This window comes from Equus caballus, chromosome 13, assembly GCF_041296265.1.
Source record: "Equus caballus isolate H_3958 breed thoroughbred chromosome 13, TB-T2T, whole genome shotgun sequence".
NCBI classification, from domain to species: Eukaryota; Metazoa; Chordata; class Mammalia; order Perissodactyla; family Equidae; genus Equus; species Equus caballus.
Genome location: NC_091696.1, coordinates 52375938 through 52401179, shown reverse-complemented (window position 1 = coordinate 52401179; position 25242 = coordinate 52375938). Strand labels below are relative to the sequence as shown.

Genomic DNA, 25242 nt, shown 5'->3' with positions numbered 1-25242 from the left:
GCTCAGTGTTCACAGTGGGAGTCAGTACCTTTGGTGAAGGTGGCCCCACAGCCTCTCACGGTGGGAGACAAGCAGCGTGAGCATTGAGCAACCCCGTGGGGGTGTCGGAGGGTCCCCATACTTGGTCCCTCTGTGCTGCCCACTCACTCTGCCCCCTCCACCCCGACATGTCTTCACAGCCCAACCCAGGGGATCGTGAACAAGGCTTTTGGCATTAACACTGACTCTCTGTACCACGAGCTCTCGACTGCGGGGTCCGAGGTCATCGGGGATGTGGACGAAGGGGCCGACTTGCTAGGTAAACACAAGCCACCCCCCGACCCCTGACCCCAGGGCCCTGGGGCTCACTATTGTTGCTTTTGTTTGTAATGAAAGCAAATTCTCTGTCAGCCATGAGCTAGGAATTTCTTTTCACAGTTTTATTGAGATGTATTTCACATGTGATAAAACTCACCCACTTACAGTGTGCAGTTTAGTTAGGATGCTCGCAGAGTTGTGCAACTATCTAATGTTAGCACATTTTATCACCCCAAAAAGGCACCATGTCCATTAGCACTCAGTCCCAGCCCTGCTCTGAATCCCCTCCCCTGGGCAGTCCACTTTCTAAGAACTTTCTAAGTTTGGGAGGGTGGTCGTTGCCAGCTCCCCAACTCGGTGAGGAAAATGCCAGACAGGGTGGGTGCCCCTCCTCGAGCCCTCAGCCCCACAGGTCTCCACCAGCACCCCCCGCCCGGGTCTGAAGCAGGTGCAGGAACAGCCCGCCTGATGTCCGCTCGCTCCTGGTTCTCCCTCCAGGCTGGGCTGGCGGGCACGCAGAGCGCCCAGCTGAGGCCGTCCGCGTGGCTCTGAGGCCAGGCTGTGGCCCCCGGGCATTGTCTCAGCCAGGTTCAACCTCCCCCTGAGCTCGACCGTGTGTCCCCGGCCTGAGCCTTGAGACACGGCCTTGTCCCCAAAGCCCTGCTGTGGGACAAGAGCTCCAGGACCTCGAGCGCCTCCTCCCACTCAGCAGCCAGAGAGGTGGGCTTCAGGCCAGCACGTGGCGGTGTGTCTAGGGGAGCAGCGGTTCTGGCCCGCCGGCTCCACTGCAGTGGCTCCAGGGACAGTGCTCCTCCTTTCTTGTGGCTCGGGAGGGCCGTTGGCTCTGCAGTATGCGGGAAGGCGGGGGTGACAGCAAGTCTCTCTGTGCAGAATCTCGGAAGGCTGCCTTCTGACGGTTTTGTCTCCTGCTGCCTGAGGGGGCGGAGCTGCCTCGCAGCCCAGAGCTGTCCTTCCAGTCTTTCTGCTGCTGTCACTCTCCACTGATGAGCACGGGTGACCTTCTGCCACCAGGGCCTTGAGGGCATTTCCGGAGCACGTCTGGGCTTTGCGCACAGCCCCTCTTTGGGGACAGCGCTGTCCTGGTGGCTCGGCCGGCCTTCTAGCTGCTGGCATTGCCAGGCCTGGGCCACAGAGGAAGGGGGCCGACTGGCGCTTTCTCTCTGGCCCGTTCTCACTTCCTCTGCTCTGAGGCCTTTGACTGTTTTCTTAGGTTGAGAGTCTGACCTGAGGTGGGGGACCTCCGGGGGCATGCTTGTCTGCAGCGTGTAGCACCAGCGCCACCTCATGCCTGAAACAGAAGTTTTTTCAGCCAGTTGTTTTTTTTTCTTCTTCTTCTTTTTGAGGAAGATTAGCCCTGAGCTAACTACTGCCAGTCCTCCTCTGTTTTTTCTGAGGAAGCCTGGCCCTGAGCTAACATCCGTGCCCATCTTCCTCTACTTTTTTTTATATGTGGGACGCCTGCCACAGCACAGCTTTTGCCAGGTGATGCCATGTCCACACCTGGGATCCAAACTGGCGAACCCCGGGCCGCCGAGAAGCAGAACATGCAAACTTAACCGGTGCACCACCAGGCCCCCCTGTTTTTTTTTTTAAAGATTTTATTTTTTTTCTCCCCAAAGCCCCCCAGTATGTAGTTGCATATTTTTAGTTGTAGCTCCTTCTAGTTGTGGCATATGGGACGCCGCCTCACCATGGCTTGATGAGTGTGGTGCCATGTCAGCGCCCAGGATCCAAACCAGTGAAACCCTGAGCCACTGAAGTGGAGCGCGCGAACTTAACCACTCAGCCATGGGGCCGGCCCCGACAGTCAAGTTTTTAATTGTGGTAAAATACATAGAATTTACCATCCTACCCACTTTGAAGTGTACGGTGCAGTATCATAAAGCACATTCACACTCAGTGGAAACGACTGAAAGCTTGTCGTCTGAGACCAGGAGCACGTCAAGGGTGCCCACTTCCAGCAGTATATATGTTCAAGGGAATTTTTCTCATAAACGTTGTAAAAAAATTTCAGAAAAAATCTATCCAGGGGCAATCACTTCTGGTATTTTGACATCCTTCCACTCTTCTTTACGTAGTTCGGATAATACCGTACACATTCTGTTTTCAGGCATTTTATAATATTCAAATAATATCAGAAATCGCCAAGAAGAGTAAAAACAAAAGGAGCCCCCCGGGCCGTGGTGAGCGTTTTGCTGTCAGGGTGTTGCCCTCCAGGCCCCACAGCACGCACCTGTGTGCGGGGGACGAGGCGTCAGCTCACGTCTGTCCTTTTCCATGTGGGTGACGTTAACATGTCCCCGAAGCACCAGTCTTCCTCTGCGCGTTTTAACTGCCTTGCCTTCGTGTGACTGGAGAGTTTTCGGCCAGCTCTCTCAGTTCCCCTTCCTGCGGCTTAGAAGCTGCCATCACAGACACCTGTGGGTGGACAGCTTTGCCCTCATCTCTGATGGTCTCTTTGGGACCGATCTCTAGGTGTGGGGACCCCAGGGTAAAGGCTTGGACTCCTGAGGACCAGCTGCACGCTGCTTTCTGGAGGGTGCTTCCTTTGGCTTTGCGCTCACGCCAGCAGGGGCCAGGCCACTGTCCTTTGAGACATTGGAACCCACTGGGCTGGGCTTAGCCCTCGGAAGGACACATGTCAGGCGAGTTTGAACGCACCGGGATCAAGGTAGTAATGGGCAGTTCGTGCTCATTGTGTGAGCCCCCAAAAGATCCCCTTTCTGCCGGGGCCATCCTCGGAGGCTATGCAAGGGCACTGCAGAGTGGTCCTGGGCAGGGCCTGGTGCGAGAGGGCCTCCTGCGTGCCAGAGAACTCACACAGCAGGTTGCAGTGCACTCTTGAGCTTTTGAGGATTTGATAAAAACATAAACGTCTTCTCCCTAGAAAAGTGCACAGGCATATGACATTTTGCATTTCCACCTCGGGGTCTGTGGGCCCTGCTGAGCATTCCTGCTCCTGGCCGTAGGAGCGCTGGAGGAGGTCTGAGGTGCGTTCGGGGACTGTCCACCAGCAAGGCATGGGAGATGGCGTGCAGAGGAGGGGCAAGCGGGAGCCCGCTGCACCTCTTACTGTCTTCAGTCTTGTCGTGTGGCAAGACTCTAACACTCCACGTGGCCATCATGGGAGTTATGCCAGCATTTTATGTGCACGGCCACTGTTAATCCGTCATCCTGCCTGTGTCCCCATTTTATAGATGAAGAAACAGGTTGCGGGGGTGGGACAAAGCGGCAGAGCTGGGACTCGAACCAGGTCCAACCCAGAGGGGCACCCGCTGCGCTTTGTCGTAGCAGCTTCATTGAGATGGAATTTCACAGCATGCAGTTCACCCACTGAACGTGTGCAGTTCAGTGGCCTTGAGCGTATTCAGAGCTGTGCACTCATCACCACATAACTTAGAACATTTTAGCCCCCAAAGGAAACCTGTACCTATTAGCAGTCACTCCCCATCCCCTCCCCCAGCCCCTGGCACCCACTGTCCTGTTTCCTGTCTCTGTACATTTGCTTGTTCTGGACATTGCATATCACTGGGCCTTTTCCGTCTGGCCTCTTTGATTTAGCATCATGGCTTCGAGGTTCATCCATGTGGCACTGTGTGTCAGTTTCATTCCTTTTTCTGGCTGCATCACGTTCCCTTGTCTGGACAGACCACACCTCATGTCTCCATTCAGCCGCTGATGGACATTTGAGCCATTTCCACTTTTGGCTGCTGTGACTGATGCTCCTGCCACACTTTTGGTTCCCTGCATGGTTCTACAGGATCACTGGAGCTGACCAGCCTCCTCACACCCCAGGGACTCTGGGCGGCACCTGTCAGTATACCCTGCTGGGCAGGGTCCCCTGCTGCACCCTGCGGCCTCAGGCTGTGGAGCTGGCCTCTCCCTATGGCTCCCGCTGGTGCAGCACTCACTGTGGGCCTGTTCTCCCCATGGGACCATCTCTTCCCTTCCGTCTGGAGCCCTCGGGGCCATCGGATGCTCTAGCACATGGCCTCCTGTGGTCATCATTGACTCCTAGTTCAGGTTACATCACTCTGAATGTCACCTTCACACAGAATCTCAGTAATAATGATGGGAGGGAAAAGCAGAGAACTAGAAAGCGCACGTTAGTGAGTTTTACCTGGGGACCATGTTGACGGACTCAGTCAGATGTAGCAGGGATCTGGAAGGGAAACAATCTCTGATGAGTCTCCTGGGGTCAGTTCACTAGAACAGGGGGTGCCTGACGGGATCGTTTCATGAAGAGGCCTAACCAGTGCCTCTGATGGGTCTTTGTTCTGAGGAACTGGAAATCGGAATCCTTTTCTCCTGTGGGAATAGAGCGTGAGTCACTGTGCACTCAGTACTCCCGTTGCGATACTTGGTGCCATCCTGGGCACCACTTAGTTCTGGTTGGAACGAGCCCTCGCTCTTGGGAGTGATGGGCATTTTGGTGCCTTTGTAGAGCCTTAAGCACAAAGGGCATGTGAAAGTCAGGCGGCCCTGAGGAGTCTGGTAGGTGTCAAGTGCTGCTGCCATCTGTGGGTTGAAGCAGGGGAGCCTGCTCTCTGCCTCACAGGACGGAGGAATGTGCTGGGTGCCAGGGACCCGTCCCCAGAGTCTGGCTCAGCTAGAGTAAGTGTCAGTGACGGGAGTCCTGGTCCCCCATCACCGTATTTCTGAAGACATCTGTTGAAGGAGTGAGCGCATGACCCTAAGCTCCTTGTGTGGCTGCTAAGCGGGGAAAATACTGGGGCGGTGGGTGGCTCTGTCAGTCCCGGTTTTATGAGTTTGCACAGTGAAAAGATCCTGTAATTTCAGAAACACATGCTCTGTCTAAGAGATGAGATGGATGCTTCTTAAGGTGGCCAGCATGGTTGCTGCCAGGATCCCCCAAGCTCTATATGCCTGCCTTGAGTGTTCGTGCATCTCTCGGCATTTAGACTGAGAATTCCCTTAGCAAAGGAGGAAGCAGAAGGACCTGGATAGGCATAGATTATTATGCTTCATTGAACCTGCAACACCACTGATGATAAGACACACCATTATTTTAGAAATCTCCCAGAAAGAAAAAAAATGGCTGCAAATTAAACTATAACATGCTGTCGATTGTAAGGCCCACGTACAATTTCAGAAGCATGAAGGTGTGAAAACTACGTGTCTTAGAATTGACATAATTGAGGAGTAAGGGAATTAATACACTGACGACTTAGCAGGTGCTGGGTACTCTCCCAGGGGCTTTCTCAGCAAGCCTGCGCTGGGGAGGTTATGTGTCCCTTTCACAAATGAGGAAGAAGCTCAGAGAAGCTTGGCAGCTTGCCCTGCATCACCCAGTTAGAAGCTGAAGTTCCACTCAGGCTGATCCGACTCATTCTACTCTGCTGCCCTGGCGTCGGCAGCAGATCCCACCCACGTGGTAACCAGACCTAGAAAATGTCTAGAAATAACCTTGGGAAACAGACAAACCTATGTAAGGAGAACTAGAAAACATAACTGAAGAGTGTAAAAGCCTGAGTAAATAGAGGAATAGGACACGTTCCGCATCTGAAGACTAAGCTGTCAGGTGACCTCACAGGTCAGCCCACTGTTCATATGTAAATTCAGTACCAGTGAAAAGACCCACAGACTTGGTTTTTTCTGGGACTTTATGAATGGATTCTGAAGTTCATCCGGAAGAGTAAATGTGTGAGAAGAGCCCAGAAATTTTTGAGAAAGAACAGTGTTGTAGGATTGCCATTCCAGCTATCAGAGTGTTTTGTAAAGCTGCAATGACAGAAGCAGCAGCTCTGGGACAGTGATAAACCAGTGACTCTGAGTTCACAGTGTGAAAAGCTGAGGACAGACCTGGAGCCATGTGGGAATCCATATACGATAAATGCAGCATTTCAATTCATTGCACGATGGGCAGATTATTCAATATATAGACTGAATTAGTTGACTCACCACTTGAAGCTTGGGCCCAACCTCACACCATATACAAAAGTAATTTCTAGGTAGATTAAAGATCTAAACATAAAAATACAAGGATCCTAGAACTGGAAGAGAGTATTGGAAGGTATTGTCATAATCTGGGCCTCTCTGCATGGCCATAACCATAGAGGAAGATATTGACAGGTGTGACTACGTGAAAATTAACAAACAGCATGCATCACTTATCAATGGAGATATGTTCTGAGAAATGTGTCACTAGGTGATTTCGCCGTCGTACCAACATCATAGAGTATACTTACACACATCTAGACGGTATAGCCTGCTACACACCTAGACTATATGGTGCTGATCTTGGGGACCACCGTTGTATGTGTGGTCTATTGTTGACTGAAACCTCATTATGCAGCGCATGACTGTATGTACATATGACCTCCATCACTGAAGTTAAAAGAAGTCAAGTGCAATAGCAAATGGACAGAGAGTAAAATAAGAAATTCACAGAAGATACCAACAAACATACAGAAAAAGATGCTCAACTTCAGGAATAATACAGAAATGAAAATTAAGAGAAAACAGAGATAACTTTTGTCCTCAAAAGATTGACAAAAACAAAGCGGGTGCTATTGCGCCCCACTGGTGGGACGTGACCGCCAGCCCAGTGGAGTGCTGCTGACAATGTCAGGCAGCAGCTGGACACTCAGAGCGAGCGGGGCCACAAGTTCTTATACAGAGCCACACTGCACACACATGAGGCTGTGCACTGTAATGGCCTGGGTGGTCCTGCAAAACCATACATGCCCTAAACATCTGTTAAAGGGGTGAGCGCCATAGTAAATGATAGAACATTCCTGTCCAGAAATAGGACAAAGCGTTTAGGGCAGCTGTGATCTTTGATGTGGAAAGAGCCCCGTGATATGGTGTTAGGTGGAACAAAGCAAGTTGCCCAAGAGGATGGATAGTGTGGTCATGATTTTGTTTCTTAAAAGCTGATGTTTATGGGGCCGGCCTGGTGGCGCAGTGGTAAAGTTCGCACATTCCGTTTCAGCGGCCCACGGTTCGCTGGTTCGGATCCCGGGTGTGGACATGGCACCACCTGGCACGCCATGCCGTGATAGGCGTCCCACATATAAAGTAGAGGAAGATGGGCACAGATGTTAGCTCATGGCCAGCCTTCCTCAAAAAAAAAAAAAAAAAACAAAAAACCTGATGTTTATCTAGAAAGAGTTCTGAGAAGAAGAATATCAAACGTGATCAGTGGCTGCCCTGGGGAGGAGAGAGGAGAGAGGGCATGTCCACTTCTGAGTTGGCACATTTCTTTTTTTTTTTTAAATTGGCTCCTGAGCTAACAACTGTTGCCAATCTTCTTTTTTTTTTTTCTCTTTTTTTACTTTTTCTCTCCAAATCCCCCCAGTACCTAGTTGTATATTTTAGTTGTGGGTCCTTCTAGTTGTGGCATGTGGGACGCCGCCTCAGCATGGCCTGATGAGTGCTGCCGTGTCTGCACCCAGGATGTGAACCATGGAAACCCTGGGCCGCCGAAGCGGAGCGGGCGAACTTAACCACTCGGCCACGGGGCTGGCCCAGTACACTTCTTAATATTTGAATTCCTGTAACAAATTGTGTATTTTGTTGTTTAAGTCGAGTGACTTTTTCTGCATGAAATGATCCAGTACAACAGCACTGCCTCATCAAATCTTCAGCTATGTAGCAGAGAGTGATTTGGACCCATGAGAGAACAGCACGTGCCAGCCCCGTGCTCCCCGCCCCCGCCTCTGCATTCTGACTCAGTGTCTCTTCCCCCAACCCTCGCACAGTAGAGCCCTTGCTCCCCTCTTGTCTTCTGGCCACCCTTTCCCTGGGATTGTGCCCTTCCCATAAGACCTGAACTGGCCAGGGGACCCTGCAAGGTTGGGTCCACCTCTGTGCCCCGCTCACTCAGAGCTCACTCACTCTGGGGGCACCTTTGAGGCTGGACGCCCCTGGCACCCCACCCACCCCACCCACATGCAACCACACACATGCACGCATGCAAACCTGCAACCACGCACGCTCATCTTTACAGGCCTTAACCATCCGGTCTGCAGAGGGCTGGTCCTCCTGATGGGTGGGTAATGGGAACAAGGGCGAGCAGGCTTTAGATCCCTGGCAGAAGCGAGCAAGGATCCGAAATGCCCACCCCGGCATGGAGCGTGGTGCTCTGGGCCCTGGGGTCTGCGGGCTCTTCCATTCTGGCCTGCCTTTTCCTTCAGGGCTCTGCCCCCATGGGGATCTGTCACCCCTGGGCTGGGGGCGTCTGCTGGATTCTGTCATGCTTTGGAGCATGAAAACGGCTGACCATTGTTGCTTTTTCTTTAATAAGAATTTCTTTATTCTGTTGGTTCCAGTCATCAATTGACCTTTGTCACTTCCTTTCCCCCGTCTCTCTGTGCTTCGCTGGACACGGCCCCAGGGGAGTTCTCAGGTGTGTATCTCTCCTGTCTGTTTGCGGCCCCCTCTTCCCCACGGCAGCGTCCAGACGGAGTGGGGGGCGTCCAGCCTTGGGACACTCCCTGCTGCTGTCCAGTCACTGCTGGCTGTGCAGCTGTCCCCTCCCGACTCTGTCCCCGGCACTAAGGCACACATGCTTTTGCTCACCAGCCTCCTGCTGCTCAGAAGCTTATGTGGGTTTGCTCCACTAGCCCCTGACGGCAACCTTGACATCTGAGGGAGAACTGCTGTGCCCCTGACTCTGTCTTCTCGAAGGCTGAGGATCCCCAGGGCCATTTCTTAAGGTCCTACGGAGCCGTTAGAAGCCTAGGACAGTTAACTGGACAAGGACTGCAGGCCCAGTACTGCAGCGTCACCCCTTTGTTGGGTGCACCCCAGAAGTCAGGGGTCCTCTCCCCACGATGGCAGACGGACCAAGCTCTTGCTTTCTGGCTTCGCAGTGGCCCTCCACCCATCCAAGGGCGGCCTCCCTGGTGTGCTCAGAGGCGCACGAGTCCCTGGGCACAGCTCTCCCTCATTTGCAGAGACTTCTCCCATCCTTGACCCTCACCCCTCCCAACCCAGGACTGGGGCGGTGGCAGCTGCATCGCTCTGACCCCCACCTCACCTCCCAGGTGCTCATGGCCTGGCACTTTCCTGTGCAACTCCAAGGATAAACTTTCTGGAAGGAGTAGCTGGCTCGTCCCATCTCCCACCCCGCCCGCCCACCCGCTCCCGCGCCCACCCCTAACCCAGCGAGACGGAGCCCTAAAACACTTCCCGCCTGCTGTTCACAAGGCTTAATGCGCTTCTTTTCTCTCCCCCTCTCTCCTGCTCCTTGCTCCCTGGTGCCCGTCTCCCGTGGGACTGGGACGGCTCCATAGTGCGCGATGATTTTTTTGGTAAGGCCGAGGCCCTGTCTCAGTCTCTGTTCCCCGTTTCTGGCTTCCTCTGTCTGCCCGACACCTTCTCATGCTTCATGAGCTGTTTGCTTTGTTCTGCATGGTGGGGTCAACAGGGGCCGCGGGCTGTCTGGGTCCCTAGCTTCTGGGGTGGGGGAGCGGGCCTGCAGTAGGCATGCTGAGCTGGCACCCTGACTCCCCAGAAGCCCCTCAGCGCAGACCTTTGACGGGCTGAGGAGGGGCAGCCCGACCTCTCAGAGTCCCCCATAAGCTCAGGGCAGGCCCGGCCCCTGGGCGCAGCCCCTGAGCCTGTCTGGGGTGAGCCCGGTGGCTGCTGCGTTCAGTCTGAGGGGGAGGCAGGCCACGCTTGAGGCCAGGAGTGAGAGTGGAGGCAGCAGGCAGAACCCTAAGCTGAGCACATTGCCTGTGCGTGTGTCCTGTCTCACAGTGTAGACTGTGGAGGGAGGTGAAGAGGAAGAACAGACCTTGGGTCCTCGGGGCTGTCCTAAAAGATTAGAGTCCATGTTTTATGGGGTTTTGGGGACATGCCTGCAGAGAGCTGAGTCTGTGGGGTCCTCTTTGGTGCCTGGTTGCAGAGAAGCAGCTGCGTCAGCCCCTGTGGGCACTGGCCCCAGGGAGCGCTGTCCTTCTCCTCACTTCCCCTCCTTCCTCTGCCTCTTGCTGACCCCACCACCCCGGGCCAGGTCCCACCAGTGCTGCTCCTAGCCCCGGTGGAGGGCCGCGCCTGCCATGGAGCCATCCCATCTCCTTGGCCAGGGGCTCTCTTCGTCCTGTGCTGTCTTCTCTGTCCCCATCACCGCAGCTCCAACCTCCATTCTCCTGGGGTGCAGCTCTGAAAGGGGTCTGCTTCATGACGGACCTGGAAACCACAGGGCTTGGGGAAGAGGAGTGCTGCTGGGGTGGAGGCAGAGATCAAGGTGGCTGCATAGATGCCGTGAGGTCAGCTCAGACTGGTACCATCCAGGCCCTGCTGGTATCCAGACTTCATGTCCATAGAGAGCTGTAGGAACCCAGCCCTGAGCGCCAGAATAGAAGCCCAGGGCTACTGCGTCCATCCAGGCAGTGGAGATCTGCTCAGTGCCCGTGGAGGCCATTCCAGGAGCCCCCGGGGCGCCCATGCAGCAGGTTCATCCTGACTGCATTGCTGAGTGGAGAGCGGCCTGAAGACCAGCAGAGGCTCTCCCCAGGGTCTACTTGGCCTCCCTTTGCAGCCCGTCCTCCTGCAGATTGGGCCTCTGGTCCTTATACTCCCGCATCAGCCCTCCCAGGTGTGGGCCAACTCCCAGGGATGTCTATTACTCTGAGGCAGGTGTGGTAGCATCCACCTCTGGCTTGAACGGCCACAGGTAACACCTCTATACCTTTTGTTTCAGGAATGGGCAAGGAAGTGGGGAATCTGCTGCTGGAGAACTCTCAGCTTCTAGAAACCAAGTAAGAACGCTCTTCTCCAGTGCCACAATGCTGGGATAGCTCTCCACCAGGGCCAGGCCCTCCCTGTGGCAACCGTGTCTGCCCAGCCTGGAGGGCAGCCTGGAGAGGGCCTGGACCCACACAGCTGGACTCACCCGTCCTGGGGAGAAGATGGCGTAGTCCCCGCCTTTCACCCCATTCTGGACCAGGATGTGCCTTCTCAGATACACTAGTGCGGGCAGACCCCTTTGAGACCCCATCACATGGTGTACACACCGGTTCACGCAGAGTCATGTCTTTCTACCTTTTCAAAGAAACGCGCTGAACGTGGTGAAGAACGACCTCATCGCCAAGGTGGACCAGCTTTCTGGGGAGCAGGAGGTGCTGAAGGGGGACTTGGAAGCCGCGAGGCAAGCCAAGCTCAGGCTAGAGAGCCGCATCAAGGACCTGGAGGAGGAGCTGAGGAGGTGAGTGGAGGCTGGGGGGCGGGGGCTTCCCGGAGGGGCAGGGCTCCAGAGGGGCGGGGCCACCAGTGCGGAGGGTGGGGCTCCAGAGGGGCGGGGCCGCCAGTGCGGGAGCGGGGCTCCAGAGGGGCGGGGCCGTCGGTGGGCGGGGGGTGTCAAGCCCCGCCCAGTCCCCTCCTCTCCATGGTACCCTGGCGTCTGCTCTCAGGCCAGCTGCGCCCCAGAGGTCATTCCTACCCACATGGCTCACATGATGTGCTCACTGCTCAGCCTCCCTCTCCTCGCTCAGTGCCATCTCATATTTGACTACCCAGACCCAGCTACTGTGTTGCCCGCCTGCCCTGCCCCCCTCGTCTCCACCATCCTTGTGGGAATCCCAGACGAGGGACAGGGGTCCTGTCTTGCGTGTCCTTCCTGCTGCTCTCACACCATTATGTCATTCAGGAGAAGCGAGGTCCTCTGGCTCCTCTCTGCTCCCCAGCCCCTGCTGGGCCAAGGTTCTGCCATGCAGCCCTGTTGAGAAGCTCTGGGGTCTCTGCCGCACCACTCTGTACTTCCCCATGGCCTTTCTTTTCCCACCTGACCCTCTCTCTCTCTCTCTCTATCTCTCAGAGTGGTAAGGGGAGGTGTGAGAGGAGGCCCGAGGCAGGTGGCACTTGTGCAGAGTTTGTGGGAGTGCAGCCAGATGCCTTCGGGCTTGCCTGAAGCCAGCTGCGGGAGTGCAGCTTGTTCTCCCTTCCCATCAGCACTTGACTGCCTGAGTCCGAGGTCCTGTTCCTTGGCTGGAGCAGCCAGGACGCATGTCTGGGCTTCAGGGCACATGTGTGCAGGGGTGTGGGGCCACCCATTCCAAGGTACTGGCAGGAATGCTCAGGGCCTAGAACCTGAGGGGAGAGCCCTGAACCTGGACAAGAGATGGACACAGCCTCTGGGCCAGCGGCCAGAGGGGCCCTCACCCTTGTCCTGCTTTCTTCCTCATCCTGCAGAGTGAAGTCAGAGGCCATTGTCGCCCGCCGTGAACCCAAAGAAGAGGTGGAGGATGTAAGCAGCTATCTCTGTACAGAATTGGTATATTCCACTATTAACATGTGGGGCACGGGGGGTGGGCAGCACGGGGCGGGCTCCCCGGGGATGCGCTAATTCCGGGTCTCTGGGCCCTCCTCACCCTCCTATGTGACGATCGTGCCCAGCAGTATCACCTGCCCCCAAGACTGTGAGGTCAGACCAGCCCCTCTCAGCCCAGGTCCTCGTGGATGTGTTTCCACGGTCCCATGCAGGGTCTCCCCGCCTGTGTGGCCCAGCCACTGTCCCCCACACTCCAACTTGCAGAGCAAGGCTGGGAAACAGTGTCCGTCACTGACGTCCCCCAGACAGAACAGCCTGGGTACCTGAGGCACTCTGAGGCCCTCATCTGCCCCCACAACCACCTGAGGTGCATGAAATGTTCTGAGGAAAGCCCTCTGCCCCTCTACTCCCTGGGGCTTCCTAACTGCTTGTTCCCGGAGCAGCTGTGGGGGTGGGGTGGGGCCCTTGTCCTTCCCACCACCGCCCCCTTCCCCTCCTGTCCAGAGGAGAGCTGGGCCCCTGACCTGGCCACCTTCCCTAAGGACAGGGCAGGCACGGGTCTGCAGCCCAGGGTGAATTTTGGACATTGACGTCACCCATCATTAGCTCTGTCTTTTTGGGGGTTGTGTGACGCACGTGTCAGGATGCAGGTCACACAGCAGGCACTCGGGAAACAGTAGCTGTACCTTTTGCCCATCCTGTGGAGCCCCTCACCTCCACATCCCTCCACCTCAAACTCTAGAGAGAAACCCAGCTGCAGGTGAATTGTCGAGCTCCCCAGGGCCCCTCCCATGTGGCACTCGGCCTCCTTGTGTGGGGCCTGGGGCTGCATGTGCACCTGTGAACTGTGCCGTGTGGTGGGGCCCACTGGCAAGGGAGCCCTCCAGCCCGCCCACTGCTCTGGGTACCCGCTCCCCCACCTGGCAGCTCCCCGCTGGGCCTCCCACCCTGGCCTGTGGCAGCCCAGGCCAGAGCTGCTCAGAGTAGACTTGGGCCTGCTACAGAACTTGCAAATGGCAGACCCCAAGCACATTCACCAAAACCTCCAGCGTGCAGCTGGGCGGACGTAGTGACCCCAGGTCCTGCTCGCTGGACCTTCCCTAAAACCTCTCTTCCTGGCATCCCAGCTTGGAACAGTATCGCTGTTAACGTTGACCAGAGGCACTTGGGATTGCCGAGGTGTCCAGGGGCTAGTAGGAAAATCACCGTGTTGTACTCAAGTGTATCATGTGACCTTCTGGAGAGAAGGTGGCCCTGTCGGGGGCGGGGCCCTCCCCCTCCCATGTCTCCTGTCCCCCTGCCACACCTTCCCCATCAAGTTTGCCTGAGGATCTGTGGGAAATCCACGCCTGATTTGCCCATACCTGGAGGCTGGCCCAAGAGGAAGCCAGGCGTGATCTGGCCTCCGGGGGCGCTGGCCTGACCTGCTCGCCGGCCCCTCACTGGCTGAACACCAGCACCTCTCCCCTGCAGGACAAGATCCCTATGGCACAGCGCCGCCGCTTCACGCGGGTGGAGATGGCCCGCGTGCTCATGGAGCGCAACCAGTACAAGGAGCGGTTGATGGAGCTGCAGGAGGCCGTGCGGTGGACTGAGATGATCAGGTGGGTCCCCGAGGCTGCCCACAGGGTCCCAAAGATGCACTCCCATCTTCATTTTTGAGCTGTGGTCGCTATGAAAGGTCTTGGCAATGGACTTGAGGTTGGTCTCCACCCCACGTTCCGCTCTTCTGCGAGGACTGGAGGGTACTAGGAGCCTGCGGGGGCCAGGAGAGCTGGGCCTCCAGTGCACCCCCAGCCTGGCAAGGGGGATGCCCACTGGGCTAGAGTGGGGCTGGGGCATGTTGGGGCCTGTGTGCGGGGGCCCTTCCGGGAAGTTCTGAGTGACCTGCCCACGAGGCCTTCTCTGAAGCTCCATTCCCAGGGAGGGTCTCGGGCAAGGGAGGCGAGTGGGGCCGGATCAGACTGGGCAGGGCCAAGTCATGCTGGGACGTGGGTGTGGTCAGACTGGGCAGCAGGCGGGCCAGCCTGGGCAGTCGGTCGTGGTCAACCAGCTGGCAGAGTCAGGCTGGGTGGTGGCCGAGCCTGGCTACTCCCCTCGCCCCTTCCCTGTAGAGCATCCCGGGAGCACCCATCTGTCCAGGAGAAGAAGAAGTCCACCATCTGGCAGTTGTGAGTTGGGGGCACCTGGGGGGTGTGGGCAGCAGCCACTTTGGGAAGACAGGGAGGGCTCCCCTCGGGCTGTTACGAGCCTCTCGTACCTCCACTGGCAGCTTCAGCCGCCTCTTCAGCTCCTCCTCCAGCCCCCCTCCTGCTAAGCGGTCCTACCCCTCGGTGAACATCCATTACAAGTCGCCCACCACGGCCGGCTTCAGCCAGCGCCGCAGCCATGCCATGTGCCAGATCTCTGCCGGCAGCCGGCCCCTGGAGTTCTTCCCTGAGGAGTGAGTGTCCCGCAGCCTCCTGCCCCGCTCCCAGCGCCCCCCCCCCCCCCCCCCCCCCGCCCTGCACAGGGGGTGTGTGTCCCAGGGCCCCTCCCCTCCAGGCTCTGCAGCAGGACGCTCCTCCACGTCACTGCTCTGGGGGCTGTGCTGGGGGACGGGGTCCATGGTGGGAAGGTCGCTGGCCGAGGCATCAGGGGTCATGACCCTTCCATGCCCACACCGCGCCCCCCCCACCCGCTAGTGGGACGTTGGCTGTCCCTCTGCAGAGGCTGCGCTCCCCAGCAGTCCCTTCTCTGCCCAGCTCTCCGTGATCCCGGCTCTGCCCCTGAGGCTCTCACTGCCTCCAGGCCCACCCCCGGCTGGCTGGCACACCTCTGCTCTGCAGGGACTCCCGCAGGGTTGAGTTTCTTCCTGGGGAATAAGTTTCTCTTTGGAATTTTGTGTTTTCCTCAGTTTTAAAACCAGGAATTTGGCTCCAGGGCAGAAGTGGGGATTTTGGAGCCTTGTGTCAGAAGCCTGTGGAAGTTTCCCCAGAAGGGCCCCAGGGGAGGGGAGGCTGCACTGAGGGTCCCTGCCAGCTGGCCCTTGGTGACGGCAGCAGCAGAACAGGCACCTGGACAAGGGCAGCGCCCGACGTGGCATCCACACCTAGTGCTGGGGAGCCACCCTTTGTCAGACGGGTGCCCGATGGGCAGAAGCCACGTCCAGATCCAGGACGGGGAGCTCCCGAGACATCGGGCGCGCTCCCTGTGGGGCGGGACTGCGGGTCACTGCAGACAGAAGTCACCTATCATTCCTCCCACCCAGCGACTGCACGTCCTCCGCCCGGCGGGAGCAGAAGCGCGAGCAGTACCGCCAGGTGCGCGAGCACGTGCGCAACGACGACGGGCGGCTGCAGGCCTGCGGCTGGAGCCTGCCGGCCAAGTACAAGCAGGTGCTGCCCGGCGCGGCCGCGGGGGCGGGGCGGGGCGGGGCGCGGGGCGGGGCCAGACTGGCGCCCACCCCCCTCAGCCTGGCCTGGGCGCTGCAGATGGGGCGCTGCCTGGGGACCCCAGCAGCGTTCCCGCCGCCCCCCCGCAGAGATCCCGCTCCCTGCCCAGGCCCGCAGCCCCAGCCCTGATTCTAAAGGAGAGGGTGGCTGAACCGCCCCACGCACCTGCCCTGCCCCAGGCCTCCTGCCCACAGCCCCTCTGCCTTGTGGTTGCAGCTGAGTCCCAATGGGGGCCAGGAGGACACGCGGATGAAGAACGTGCCTGTGCCCGTGTACTGCCGCCCTCTGGTGGAGAAGGACCCGACCATGAAGGTGAGCCCAGCCTGAGGACTCAGGGCCACAGGGAAGGGCGAGGCAGGGAAAGGTCTCAGCCAGAAGCTGCATCCAGGCAGGTCTGGGAAGCTGGGGGAGGCCCTCGGTGGGCTGGCAGAGCGGAGCAGGCTCCTGGCTCTCATGGCCCTGTCCTCTCAGTTGTGGTGTGCCGCGGGGGTCAACCTGAGTGGCTGGAAACCCAGTGAGGATGACTCTGGGGAGGGAGTCAAACCCGCACCTGGCCGTGACCCTCTTACCTGCGACCGGGAAGCAGAAGGAGATACCAAGAGCAACCACACGTCTCCCGAGAAGAAAAAGGTCAGAGCCACAGGCCAGCTGGGGCCTGCCCCTCGCCAGAGTCTGGGTTGGGTGACAGACAGGACAGCTGGGGACAGTGCCACGGGACTGGGCTCATGTGGGGCTCCCTTCCCCTCCCCATGGCAGGCCAGGGGCTGAGCTGCTGTCTAGTTCCCCCCTCCTGGGCCTCCAAGGGGCCGGGCCGGATCCAGCGGACAGGAGGGCCGGGCCCAGGTCCCTCGGGTGCTTGTCTTTTTGTGAGGAGCACATGTCTTGACCTGCAGAGGAGCAGGGCCATGGGCTGAGCACAGGAGGGTGGCGGAAAATGCTTCTCACCTGGGGGGTGTCCAAGGCCTCGTTTTATGTCACCGCTTGCTTTGGAGGTCAGAGACTTACCTGCTTGCAGTTCAGGCTTTTCCTCTGTGGAAGTGAGACTGTGTGCCAGCCATCCAGATACAGAGTGCAATTCTGAGCTCCCACCATCCTGGCCGTGGGAGCTCAGCCATGTCCCCTGAGGCTGTGGGCTAAGCTAGATCCTGAGAGACCCTGAGAGGCCCCCCGACCCCGTGTTGCTGCTGGAGTAGCCTGTGCCCTGAAACAGGCCAAGGAGCTGTCTGAGACGGACGCCACCTCCAGCCGAGTGTGGGTCCTCACCAGCACCCTGACCACCAGCAAAGTGGTCATCATCGATGCCAACCAGCCGGGCACCGTCGTGGACCAGTTCACCGTCTGCAACGCCCATGTCCTGTGTATCTCCAGCATCCCCGGTGAGTGCCAGCCCCATGTGCGAGCCGCCGCCCAGGAGAGGGGGATGACTAGGATGTAAGGAGGCCCGCAGAGCAGCACCTGCCTTCTGGACATGCTGCGGACACACAGCCTGCGGGGCGTGTCCAGGGAGGAGCTCCCTGGCGCTGTCTTATCCTGCTTAGTCTTGTTAGCAACATAGGAGAAGACCCTGATGTAACGCTCACCGGATTAGAAGGAGATAGGATGGCATCAGCAGGTGGCCCCCATCTCCTCCCCCTGCACCCCCACCTGCACATGAGCTCTGGGTGTGGTCTTACAGTAGGGGCTGCTCAGCATGGGGTGACAGAGCTGTGACTCTCCCCCCAGCGGCCAGCGACAATGACTATCCTCCAGGGGAGATCTTCCTGGACAGCGACATGAACCCTGAGGACTCCAGTGCCGACGGTGTGCTGGCCGGCATCACCCTGGTGGGCTGCGCCACCCGCTGCAACGTGCCTCGCAGCAACTGCTCCTCCCGAGGGGACACCCCAGTGCTGGACAAGGGCCAGGGTGAGTCCTGGGCCCAAGCGGCCACCTTCTCTCTGCCCCCTCGTGCCTCCCCTGCTCAGCCAAGCTCAGCCCTCCCGTCCACAGGGGAGGTAGCTGCTGTTGCCAATGGGAAGGTCAACCCATCTCAGTCCACGGAGGAGGCCACGGAGGCCACCGAGGTGCCAGACTCTGGGCCCAGTGAGGCAGACACAGCTGTAGTGCGGCCTGGGCCCCTCACGGAGCACGTCTTCACAGACCCGGCCCCGACCCAGCCCCCCAGTGCCCAGCCTGGCAGGTGGGCGCTCTCAGGATGGGGCAGAGACAAAGGGGAGGGGAGACGGGCAGAGGTGGGTCGGGACAGGCTTCCACGGGCCGCCCTGGAGCCACCATCCTTCCCACAGTGAGAATGGGCTGGAGACCGACGCGAGTGGGGTGCAACCTGAGGCGGAGCCCAGCGGAGACCCTGCGGGGGCCAGCAGCAGTGCCGCACCCACCATGTGGCTGGGAGCCCAGAACGGCTGGTAGACGGGGCCCTGGGGGCAGGGGTGAGGGAGGTCCCCTGGGCGAGCCCTCTGCCCACTGCCGGCCTCCTCCTGCAGGCTCTACGTGCACTCCGCCGTGGCCAACTGGAAGAAGTGTCTGCACTCCATCAAGCTGAAGGACTCGGTTCTGAGCCTGGTGTATGTGCTCCCCAGCCCGGGCTGGGCATCAGGGGCGGCCCAGCCCACACCTGGCTCACCTCCCTCCCTTTCCAGGCACGTGAAAGGACGAGTACTGGTGGCTCTGGCAGATGGGACTCTGGCCATCTTCCACCGAGGTGAAGGTGAGGCCTGGTGGCACCAGGTGGTTGGGCAGCATCTGACAGTGCTGGCAGGGTGTGGGCCACCCTCCACCGTGAGCAGAGGTGGGCCAGGCCAGGCCTGAGCAGGCTGGTGGGCTCTCTGCAGACGGCCAGTGGGACTTGAGCAACTATCACCTGATGGACCTGGGCCACCCCCACCACTCAATCCGCTGCATGGCTGTCGTGTACGACCGTGTGTGGTGCGGCTACAAGAACAAGGTGCACGTCATCCAGCCCAAGACGATGCAGATCGAGGCGAGTGCTGGCGGCCAGGGCTCCGGGAGGGACGGGGCCCTGCTGGCCAACATCGCTCCTAGCCACCTTCCAATAGATGTTGGGGGCTTTGTGGGGTCAAAGGAAACACACTCAGGGAAGTGACTCATCTGTCCAGGGTCATGCGCCAGCAGAGGGCAGGTGGGCTGTGAGCCAGTCTGTCTGGAACCCACCACTGCTTCGCCCTGAAACAAATGAGACCAACACCCACGTGGGCCCCACACGCCTCCTCTGGCCACCTGGCTGTGGGTGAGGGTGCCAGTCAGTGGCAGGGGCTCCTCCCAGGAGCCTGGACCCACAGGAGCAAAGCTGGCACTAGAGGAGGGGTGCAGTGAACTGTGTGGATGTCGGGGTGAAGCCTTGGCTGTGGCAGGTTCAGGCGTCCCCCTCTGCCCCGCCCCTGTTGACGGGCTGCCGTGACCCCGCAGAAGTCATTTGATGCCCACCCAAGGCGGGAGAGCCAGGTGCGGCAGCTGGCGTGGATCGGCGATGGGGTGTGGGTGTCCATCCGCTTGGACTCCACGCTGCGGCTCTACCACGCCCACACCCACCAGCACCTGCAGGACGTGGACATCGAGCCCTACGTCAGCAAGATGCTGGGTGAGGCCTGCGCGGGCAGGGCGAGCGGGTAGGGTGGCCCCCACCCTGGCCCCGCTGACCCCACCTCCCTGCCCCCCAGGCACAGGCAAGCTGGGCTTCTCCTTCGTGCGCATCACAGCCCTGCTCATTGCGGGCAACCGCCTGTGGGTGGGCACCGGCAATGGAGTCGTCATCTCTATCCCGCTGACCGAGAGTGAGTGACCCCCCCCAGACATCTGCAGAGATGGCCATGGCCGCCACTAAGGGGCAAGTGTCAGAGTCCCAGGGGCAGATGTGCTCTGCCAGGCCACACTGAGGAGGACACCAGGCTGCCCTGGCCGCAGCCGTCCTCAGCTCGCCCCTCCTGTGACCACTTCTCTCCTGTCTCTTCCCTGCTCTGCCGCCCGCCTCCCTCAGCTGTGGTCCTGCACCGAGGCCAGCTCCTGGGGCTCCGAGGTAAGTTCAGAGCACCTGCGCCTCCTGCTCTCAGAAGGAAGCCCCTGCCTGGCCAGAGAGACCCTGAGGGCTGAGGCTGGCCTTGCCCCTCCGGGGGTGCTCTCCTGCCCCCCGCCGCCCTCCCCCGCGGGAAGTGCGGTTCTCCCAGTCAGGGGCTCAGCCTCTCCCCGCCCCTTTCTCTCCAGCCAACAAGACATCGCCCACGTCTGGGGAGGGGGCCCGCCCAGGGGGCGTCATCCACGTGTATGGCGACGACAGCAGTGACAAATCAGCCAGCAGCTTCATTCCCTACTGCTCCATGGCCCAGGCCCAGCTCTGCTTCCACGGGCACCGAGACGCCGTCAAATTCTTTGTCTCAGTGCCAGGTGAGGGTGGGGCCCACCGCCTGCGGGGCTGCAGCTGTGGCCTCCCTTCAGGAGCCTGCGTGGGGGCCCTGGGTGCCCCGCTGAGGTCCCTGTGCCCCGATGACAGGGAACGTGTTGGCCACTCTCAACGGCAGCGTGCTCGACAGCCCGTCGGAGAGCCCCGGGCCTGCCGCTGGCTCTGAGGCCGAGGGCCAGAAGCTGAGGAACGTGCTGGTGCTGAGCGGCGGGGAGGGCTACATCGACTTCCGCATCGGTGAGTGGGCACCACCCGCGGACCCCAGGTGTTCCCAGGCAGGGCTGCCCATCACGCCGCTGCGCTGTCTCTCCAGGCGATGGAGAGGACGACGAGACGGAGGAGAGTGCAGGGGACGTGAGCCAGGTGAAGCCCATGCTGTCGAAGGCCGAGCGCAGCCACATCATCGTGTGGCAGGTGTCCTACACCCCCGAGTGAGGCTGCTGCCGCCTCCCCCACCCACCGTTGCCAACGTGTACATATGCCCGCCCACCGCCCACCGCCGCCCCGCAGGCAGCCAGGCGCCTGTCCACCCCTCTAACCTCTCAACCCGCAGCTTTCACCTTCGGCCCAGACCTCCCCGCGAGCTGGCAGGGGGCAGCAGCGGGTCTGGCTGGGAGGGCGGCCGGGGCGCGGGGTGGCCTTCTCACCAGGGAGGGGCAGAGCCTCTCGGGACACCCTTTCCCCAGCAGCTCCTGGCCGGCACCCAGCCCAACGTAGTCCCCAGGACACTTCAAGGCCAGAGCGAGGCAGAATCCTGGGGGTGTCGGGCTGGGGGAAGGCCCTGCAGGCAGCTCCTAGCACCACCCTGGTCCCCACTCCTGTCACTCACTCCAGGACCCCCAGGGCAGGAAGCAGGGACTTCACCCCCACCCGTCTTCCCCCTCGAGACACTTGCCTGCTGCCCATGGGGGTAGAGGTCTGACCTTAGGGGAGCCAGCCGAGCCGCTAGCCTTCCCTGGGCTCCCGCACCCTGCTCCCTGCAACCCCGGGAACTGGCATGAAAGCACGTCACCAGGCTCCCTGGGGCAGCTGCTCGAGAAGACAGAGACAGATGCCCTCACCCCGCTCGAGCCCCATGACCCTCCTTGTGGCAGGCTCGCGCTGACCTTCACTGACCCATGTCTGTCCAGTCGTCCCCCCCACCCCACCCCACCCCACCCCACCCTCACTGTCCCTGGGCAGAAGACCCACCTTACAGGAGCAGGTCCTGGAGTTCTGCCCCTCCCAGAAGCCCCTAGGGTGGAATTTCTCAGGCTGTCAGGGCAGGCCCAGGCCTCAGGAAGAAGGGGAGGCCTCTGGCCTCTCCTGGGGTCAGTCCTAGGATGCAGGCTCAGCCTCAGGGTGACAGGGAAGATGTGCTCCATGGCCTGCCTCCTGCAAGGTCTCCAAAGGAGCCCAGCTCCCAAGACACACTACTAAGTGCCTAGGGCTAGAGGTGTGGCCTGCTCCCTTGAGGGCAGCTGGCACAGGCTGCAGTGCAGAGGCCCTAAGGGCTAAGGACAGGAGCCGCCTCCAGCCGGCTCTGGGTGTGTGTGCCCCCTGCTCAGAGGGCGCCGCCCTGGACTGCCACCGCCGCCACCTGCCCAGGCCTTACTCCTGCTCCCAGAGGCACTGATCAGGGCAGCCCCAGGCCCTGCTGCCCACCCACCTCCTCCCACCAGAGAAGCACAGATCTTGGGCAGCCATCCCACAAGCCCAGCTGGACACCGCAGCAGCCACGTGCAGCTGCAGGCTTCTTCCCACCGCCCTGCCACTCTCCACTGTGACGTCCATCAGGTCCCTTGTCTGTTCCCACAGGGCCGTGAAGTGACTTGGGGGTTAGCCAGGTGGGTGCAGCTGGGGGAAGGGGCTGGGTGATGATTCTCCTCAGGCTTGGGCCCTGCAAGCGAACCCACGTATCTGCTCTGTATGTAATAAATGTCTTAACATCATCCCTCTGTGTCTCTGGGCCCAGACCACCGTATACAGAAGAGCTTTCTTGAATTTATTGTAAAAAAAAAAAAAAAAAAAAACGCTGAAACAAGCTGGGTCAGTGCCACCATGCATTTCCAGGCGTGCTGTTAACAGTGCAGCCCGGGCTTGGGCTCCTGAGTCGCTTCCCCCGCAGAAAGGCCCGTGACATGCCAGGGCTTGGTGGGGCGTGCACCCACCCGCCCCTGGAGGTCGTGAAGGGGAGCTGTGATTGCTACCGCAGGAAGGGTGTTCTGAGCTCCCAGGGGAAGAGGATGTGTGCACCGCCTCCGGGGTCCGGAGGATGCTGAATCATTCACAGCCTATTTCAGAGAGCGCACATCTGCCCTGGAGGCCCGGCCCCCGAGGCCCGGCTACTCATACAGCCAGTGCCCGGCGCTATCCTCCCAGCACAGGAGCTCATCGCTGCGGAACCAGAGCGCGATCTCGCGGCGGGCGCTCTCCACCGAGTCACTGCCGTGGATTACGTTCCTGCGCGGGAGGGGCGCGCGTGAGCGCGGGCGGAGCTCGGGCAAGGCCCGCGCAGCGCAGCTGGGGATGTCGGGACCGGGCTAAGAACGTCCCGGGGGCCAGCCTTACTTGCCGACCTCGATGCAGAAATCCCCGCGGATGGTGCCGGGAGGGGCGGCGGCCGGGTCCGTGGCGCCGATGAGCGCCCGCGAGGCGCGCACGACGTCCAGCCCCTGCCACACCTGCGGGCGGGGGCGGGGTCAGCGCGGGCCGGGACTGCCCGCCCTCCCGCCAGGTGGCCGGCACTCACCATGGCCACCACCGGCCCCGAGCCCATGTACTTGAGCAGGCGGCCGTAGAAGGGGCGCTCGCGCAGCTCGGCGTAGTGCTCGCGCAGCAGCTCCTCGGAGGCCTGGGGAGGGAGGGGACGGGCCGGGTGCGCCTGGGACCCCTGCCGCCCGCCCGCCCGCGCGCCCGCCCCGCCCGCCCCGCCCTCACCTGCACCAGCTTCAGCGCCACCAGCTTGAAGCCCTTCCTCTCGAAGCGCCGCACCACCTCGCCCACGAGCCGCCGCTGCACGCCGTCGGGCTTCACGGCCAGGAAGGTGCGCTCGTGCACGCCGCCGCAGGCTGCAGGGACCGCGGGGCGGCGCGTCAGGCCCGGCCGCCCCCTGATCCCCGGCCCGCCCCGGCCCGCGCCGCTCACCCGCCGGGAAGAGGTTGGCGAAGATGGTCAGCACCAGGCAGATCATGATGGCGGCGGCGGCGGCGGCGGCTCGCAGCGGGCTCGGCGGGGCGGTGCGCCCGGGAGAGGCGGGCTCTGCGCTTAAAGGGGCCGCGGCCAGACCCCTCGGTCCCCGGACGCCCGGCGCTGCCGCTTCCTCTGCGAGGCGCTACCGGTCCTCCAGGCCCACCCCAGCCCCGCTGTGGCCATGGGGTCCGCTCAGGCCTCCCCAGCCACAGGGCGCCTGCTCGGCCCACCTCGCACCACCTGGCCAGTTGCACCAGAGTCTGCCTTCCCCTCCCCACAGTCCTGCAGAGAACGTGCTACGTCCCCGAGCCCCCAACTCAAACAAACTACGACCCAGGGCTACTTCATTTGCTTTTATTCGCGTTCACAGCTTCTGCCTGGATCCTGGCAGAGGCAAGATGTAATGCGGAAGGGGAGGCCGCCTGGTAGTGACAGGTGCCAGCGCGGGGCCTCCACACCTGCTGGCCCCGCTGCTTCCAGCTTTGCCCCAGCGGCCGCCTCCCGCGTGGCCCCCTCGGTCCGAACTGAGTGTTGGGTCAGCAGAGACAGAGGCCAGATGCAGAGTCTGGCCTGACCCCTTTCCACCAAAACGCAGAGCCTCAGAACAAGCCCCTGGGAGGTCGGGTCCAAGCTCCCGAGGAGCTGATGTAGGCATCGTCCAAAGACATTTTCTTTCATCAAAAAGGGTGCCTGCCGCTCACACCCTTCAGGCAGCCTCCCGGTTCGGGCACTTCAGACGGGGGTGCCCTTGGCCTTTCTCTTCGCCTTCTGTTTCGCAGGGTAGTCCCAGGGACCAATGCCTGCCCTCTCCAGATTCAGCATAGGCTCCTCGGTGCTGCTGTCCCCGTTTTTCTGTCGCTCTGCTAGGATCATGGCCCGGAGGAGGGGCGGGTAGGGCACAGAGCGCGGAGTGTCCTCGGGCACCGGCGTGAAAGCCGTGAAGGCGGCCTCCTCGTGCTTGGGCACCAGCCGCCAGTCGTGGTACATGACCTGCTCGATCTCCCGAGCCTCGCTCTCCGTCCTTCCTGGGGAAAGAAGGCCGGGGTTCACCGCACACACTCGCGGGACGGTCTGTGGCCAGCAGCCCCCACCTGGTCTCCCACGCCTTACCCTTGAAGGTCAGGATGCCCCAGGCCTTCCCGTGGTCCAAGTTCTGCAAAGCAAGTGGGGAGGGAATCAGCTCAGAGAGCTCGCTCGCCCCCAGCTCAGCGGCCGGAGACCCCCAGCCCAGAGCCGCGCGCGGGGGAGGTGGCGGCGCCCGCGGGGCGGGGCGCGGGGCGGAGACGGGGCAGCACCTGCGCCGTGTAGTCGGGCCGCACGCGCGTGAGGCGCCAGTAGCACGGCTCGTCGTGCTGCCACAGCCAGGACTTGCGCGTGACCAGGCGGCCCAGGCCGAAGAGAGGCAGGCGGCCGAGCAGCTGCAGGAGGCGGCTCTCGCGGCGCGCGTCGCTCCAGGCCCGCGCGGGCAGCCGGCGGCCCGAGGGCGGCCGCGTCAGCGTCTCGTAGTCCAGGGCGTAGCGCTGCGAGTCGCGCGGCCGCTCCCGCTGCTCGCGCAGGGCCCGCACGCGCCGGGCCAGCTCGGCGATCAGCCGCGGCCGCACCTTCTTCCGCGCCATGGCCGCGCCCGCCGCCGCGCTCCGGCCGGAAGCCGCCGCCAGCCCCGCCCG

General features: G+C 60.7%; 3 protein-coding genes across 27 annotated transcripts in view; 1 reads left to right on the top strand and 2 right to left on the bottom strand.

The window, feature by feature from the left end:
- The window catches only part of MAPK8IP3 (mitogen-activated protein kinase 8 interacting protein 3), a 53739-nt gene extending 31404 nt beyond the window's left edge, over positions 1-22335 (top strand). For 6 of the 25 annotated variants that reach the window (XM_070232492.1, XM_070232490.1, XM_070232503.1 and 3 more), the window contains 23 exons: positions 180-298; positions 10964-11048; positions 11342-11494; positions 12478-12559; positions 14030-14160; positions 14671-14727; positions 14829-14999; positions 15807-15933; positions 16207-16302; positions 16462-16620; positions 17201-17366; positions 17713-17895; positions 17980-18169; positions 18276-18395; positions 18474-18554; positions 18630-18697; positions 18822-18970; positions 19417-19588; positions 19668-19781; positions 19985-20023; positions 20209-20388; positions 20495-20641; positions 20718-22335. In XM_070232492.1, the coding sequence (XP_070088593.1) occupies positions 180-298; positions 10964-11048; positions 11342-11494; positions 12478-12559; positions 14030-14160; positions 14671-14727; positions 14829-14999; positions 15807-15933; positions 16207-16302; positions 16462-16620; positions 17201-17366; positions 17713-17895; positions 17980-18169; positions 18276-18395; positions 18474-18554; positions 18630-18697; positions 18822-18970; positions 19417-19588; positions 19668-19781; positions 19985-20023; positions 20209-20388; positions 20495-20641; positions 20718-20839 (2911 nt within the window). In that variant the 3' untranslated portion in view covers positions 20840-22335. Of the gene's footprint in view, positions 1-179; positions 299-8677; positions 8690-9578; positions 9597-10963; positions 11049-11341; positions 11495-12477; positions 12560-14029; positions 14161-14670; positions 14728-14828; positions 15000-15806; positions 15934-16206; positions 16303-16461; positions 16621-17200; positions 17367-17712; positions 17896-17979; positions 18170-18275; positions 18396-18473; positions 18555-18629; positions 18698-18821; positions 18971-19416; positions 19589-19667; positions 19782-19984; positions 20024-20208; positions 20389-20494; positions 20642-20717 lie in introns of all 25 variants that reach the window. The other 19 variants (XM_023616633.2, XM_023616624.2, XM_023616632.2 and 16 more) reach the window with 9 other exon arrangements.
- A 32-nt stretch (positions 22336-22367) lies between these two features.
- NME3 (NME/NM23 nucleoside diphosphate kinase 3) lies at positions 22368-23687 on the bottom strand. Its single transcript, XM_023616646.2, has 5 exons — positions 23531-23687; positions 23324-23454; positions 23136-23237; positions 22955-23067; positions 22368-22846 (listed from the first exon to the last, which is right to left on the bottom strand). Exons 1-5 carry the CDS (start codon positions 23574-23576, stop codon positions 22729-22731), a joined length of 510 nt encoding a protein of 169 aa, XP_023472414.1. The 5' UTR covers positions 23577-23687; the 3' UTR covers positions 22368-22728.
- A 228-nt stretch (positions 23688-23915) lies between these two features.
- Positions 23916-25242, bottom strand: MRPS34 (mitochondrial ribosomal protein S34). The gene is made up of 3 exons (XM_023616647.2): positions 24871-25242; positions 24686-24728; positions 23916-24600 (listed from the first exon to the last, which is right to left on the bottom strand). The coding sequence occupies exons 1-3, from the start codon at positions 25189-25191 to the stop codon at positions 24308-24310; spliced, it is 657 nt and encodes a 218-aa protein (XP_023472415.1). The 5' UTR covers positions 25192-25242; the 3' UTR covers positions 23916-24307.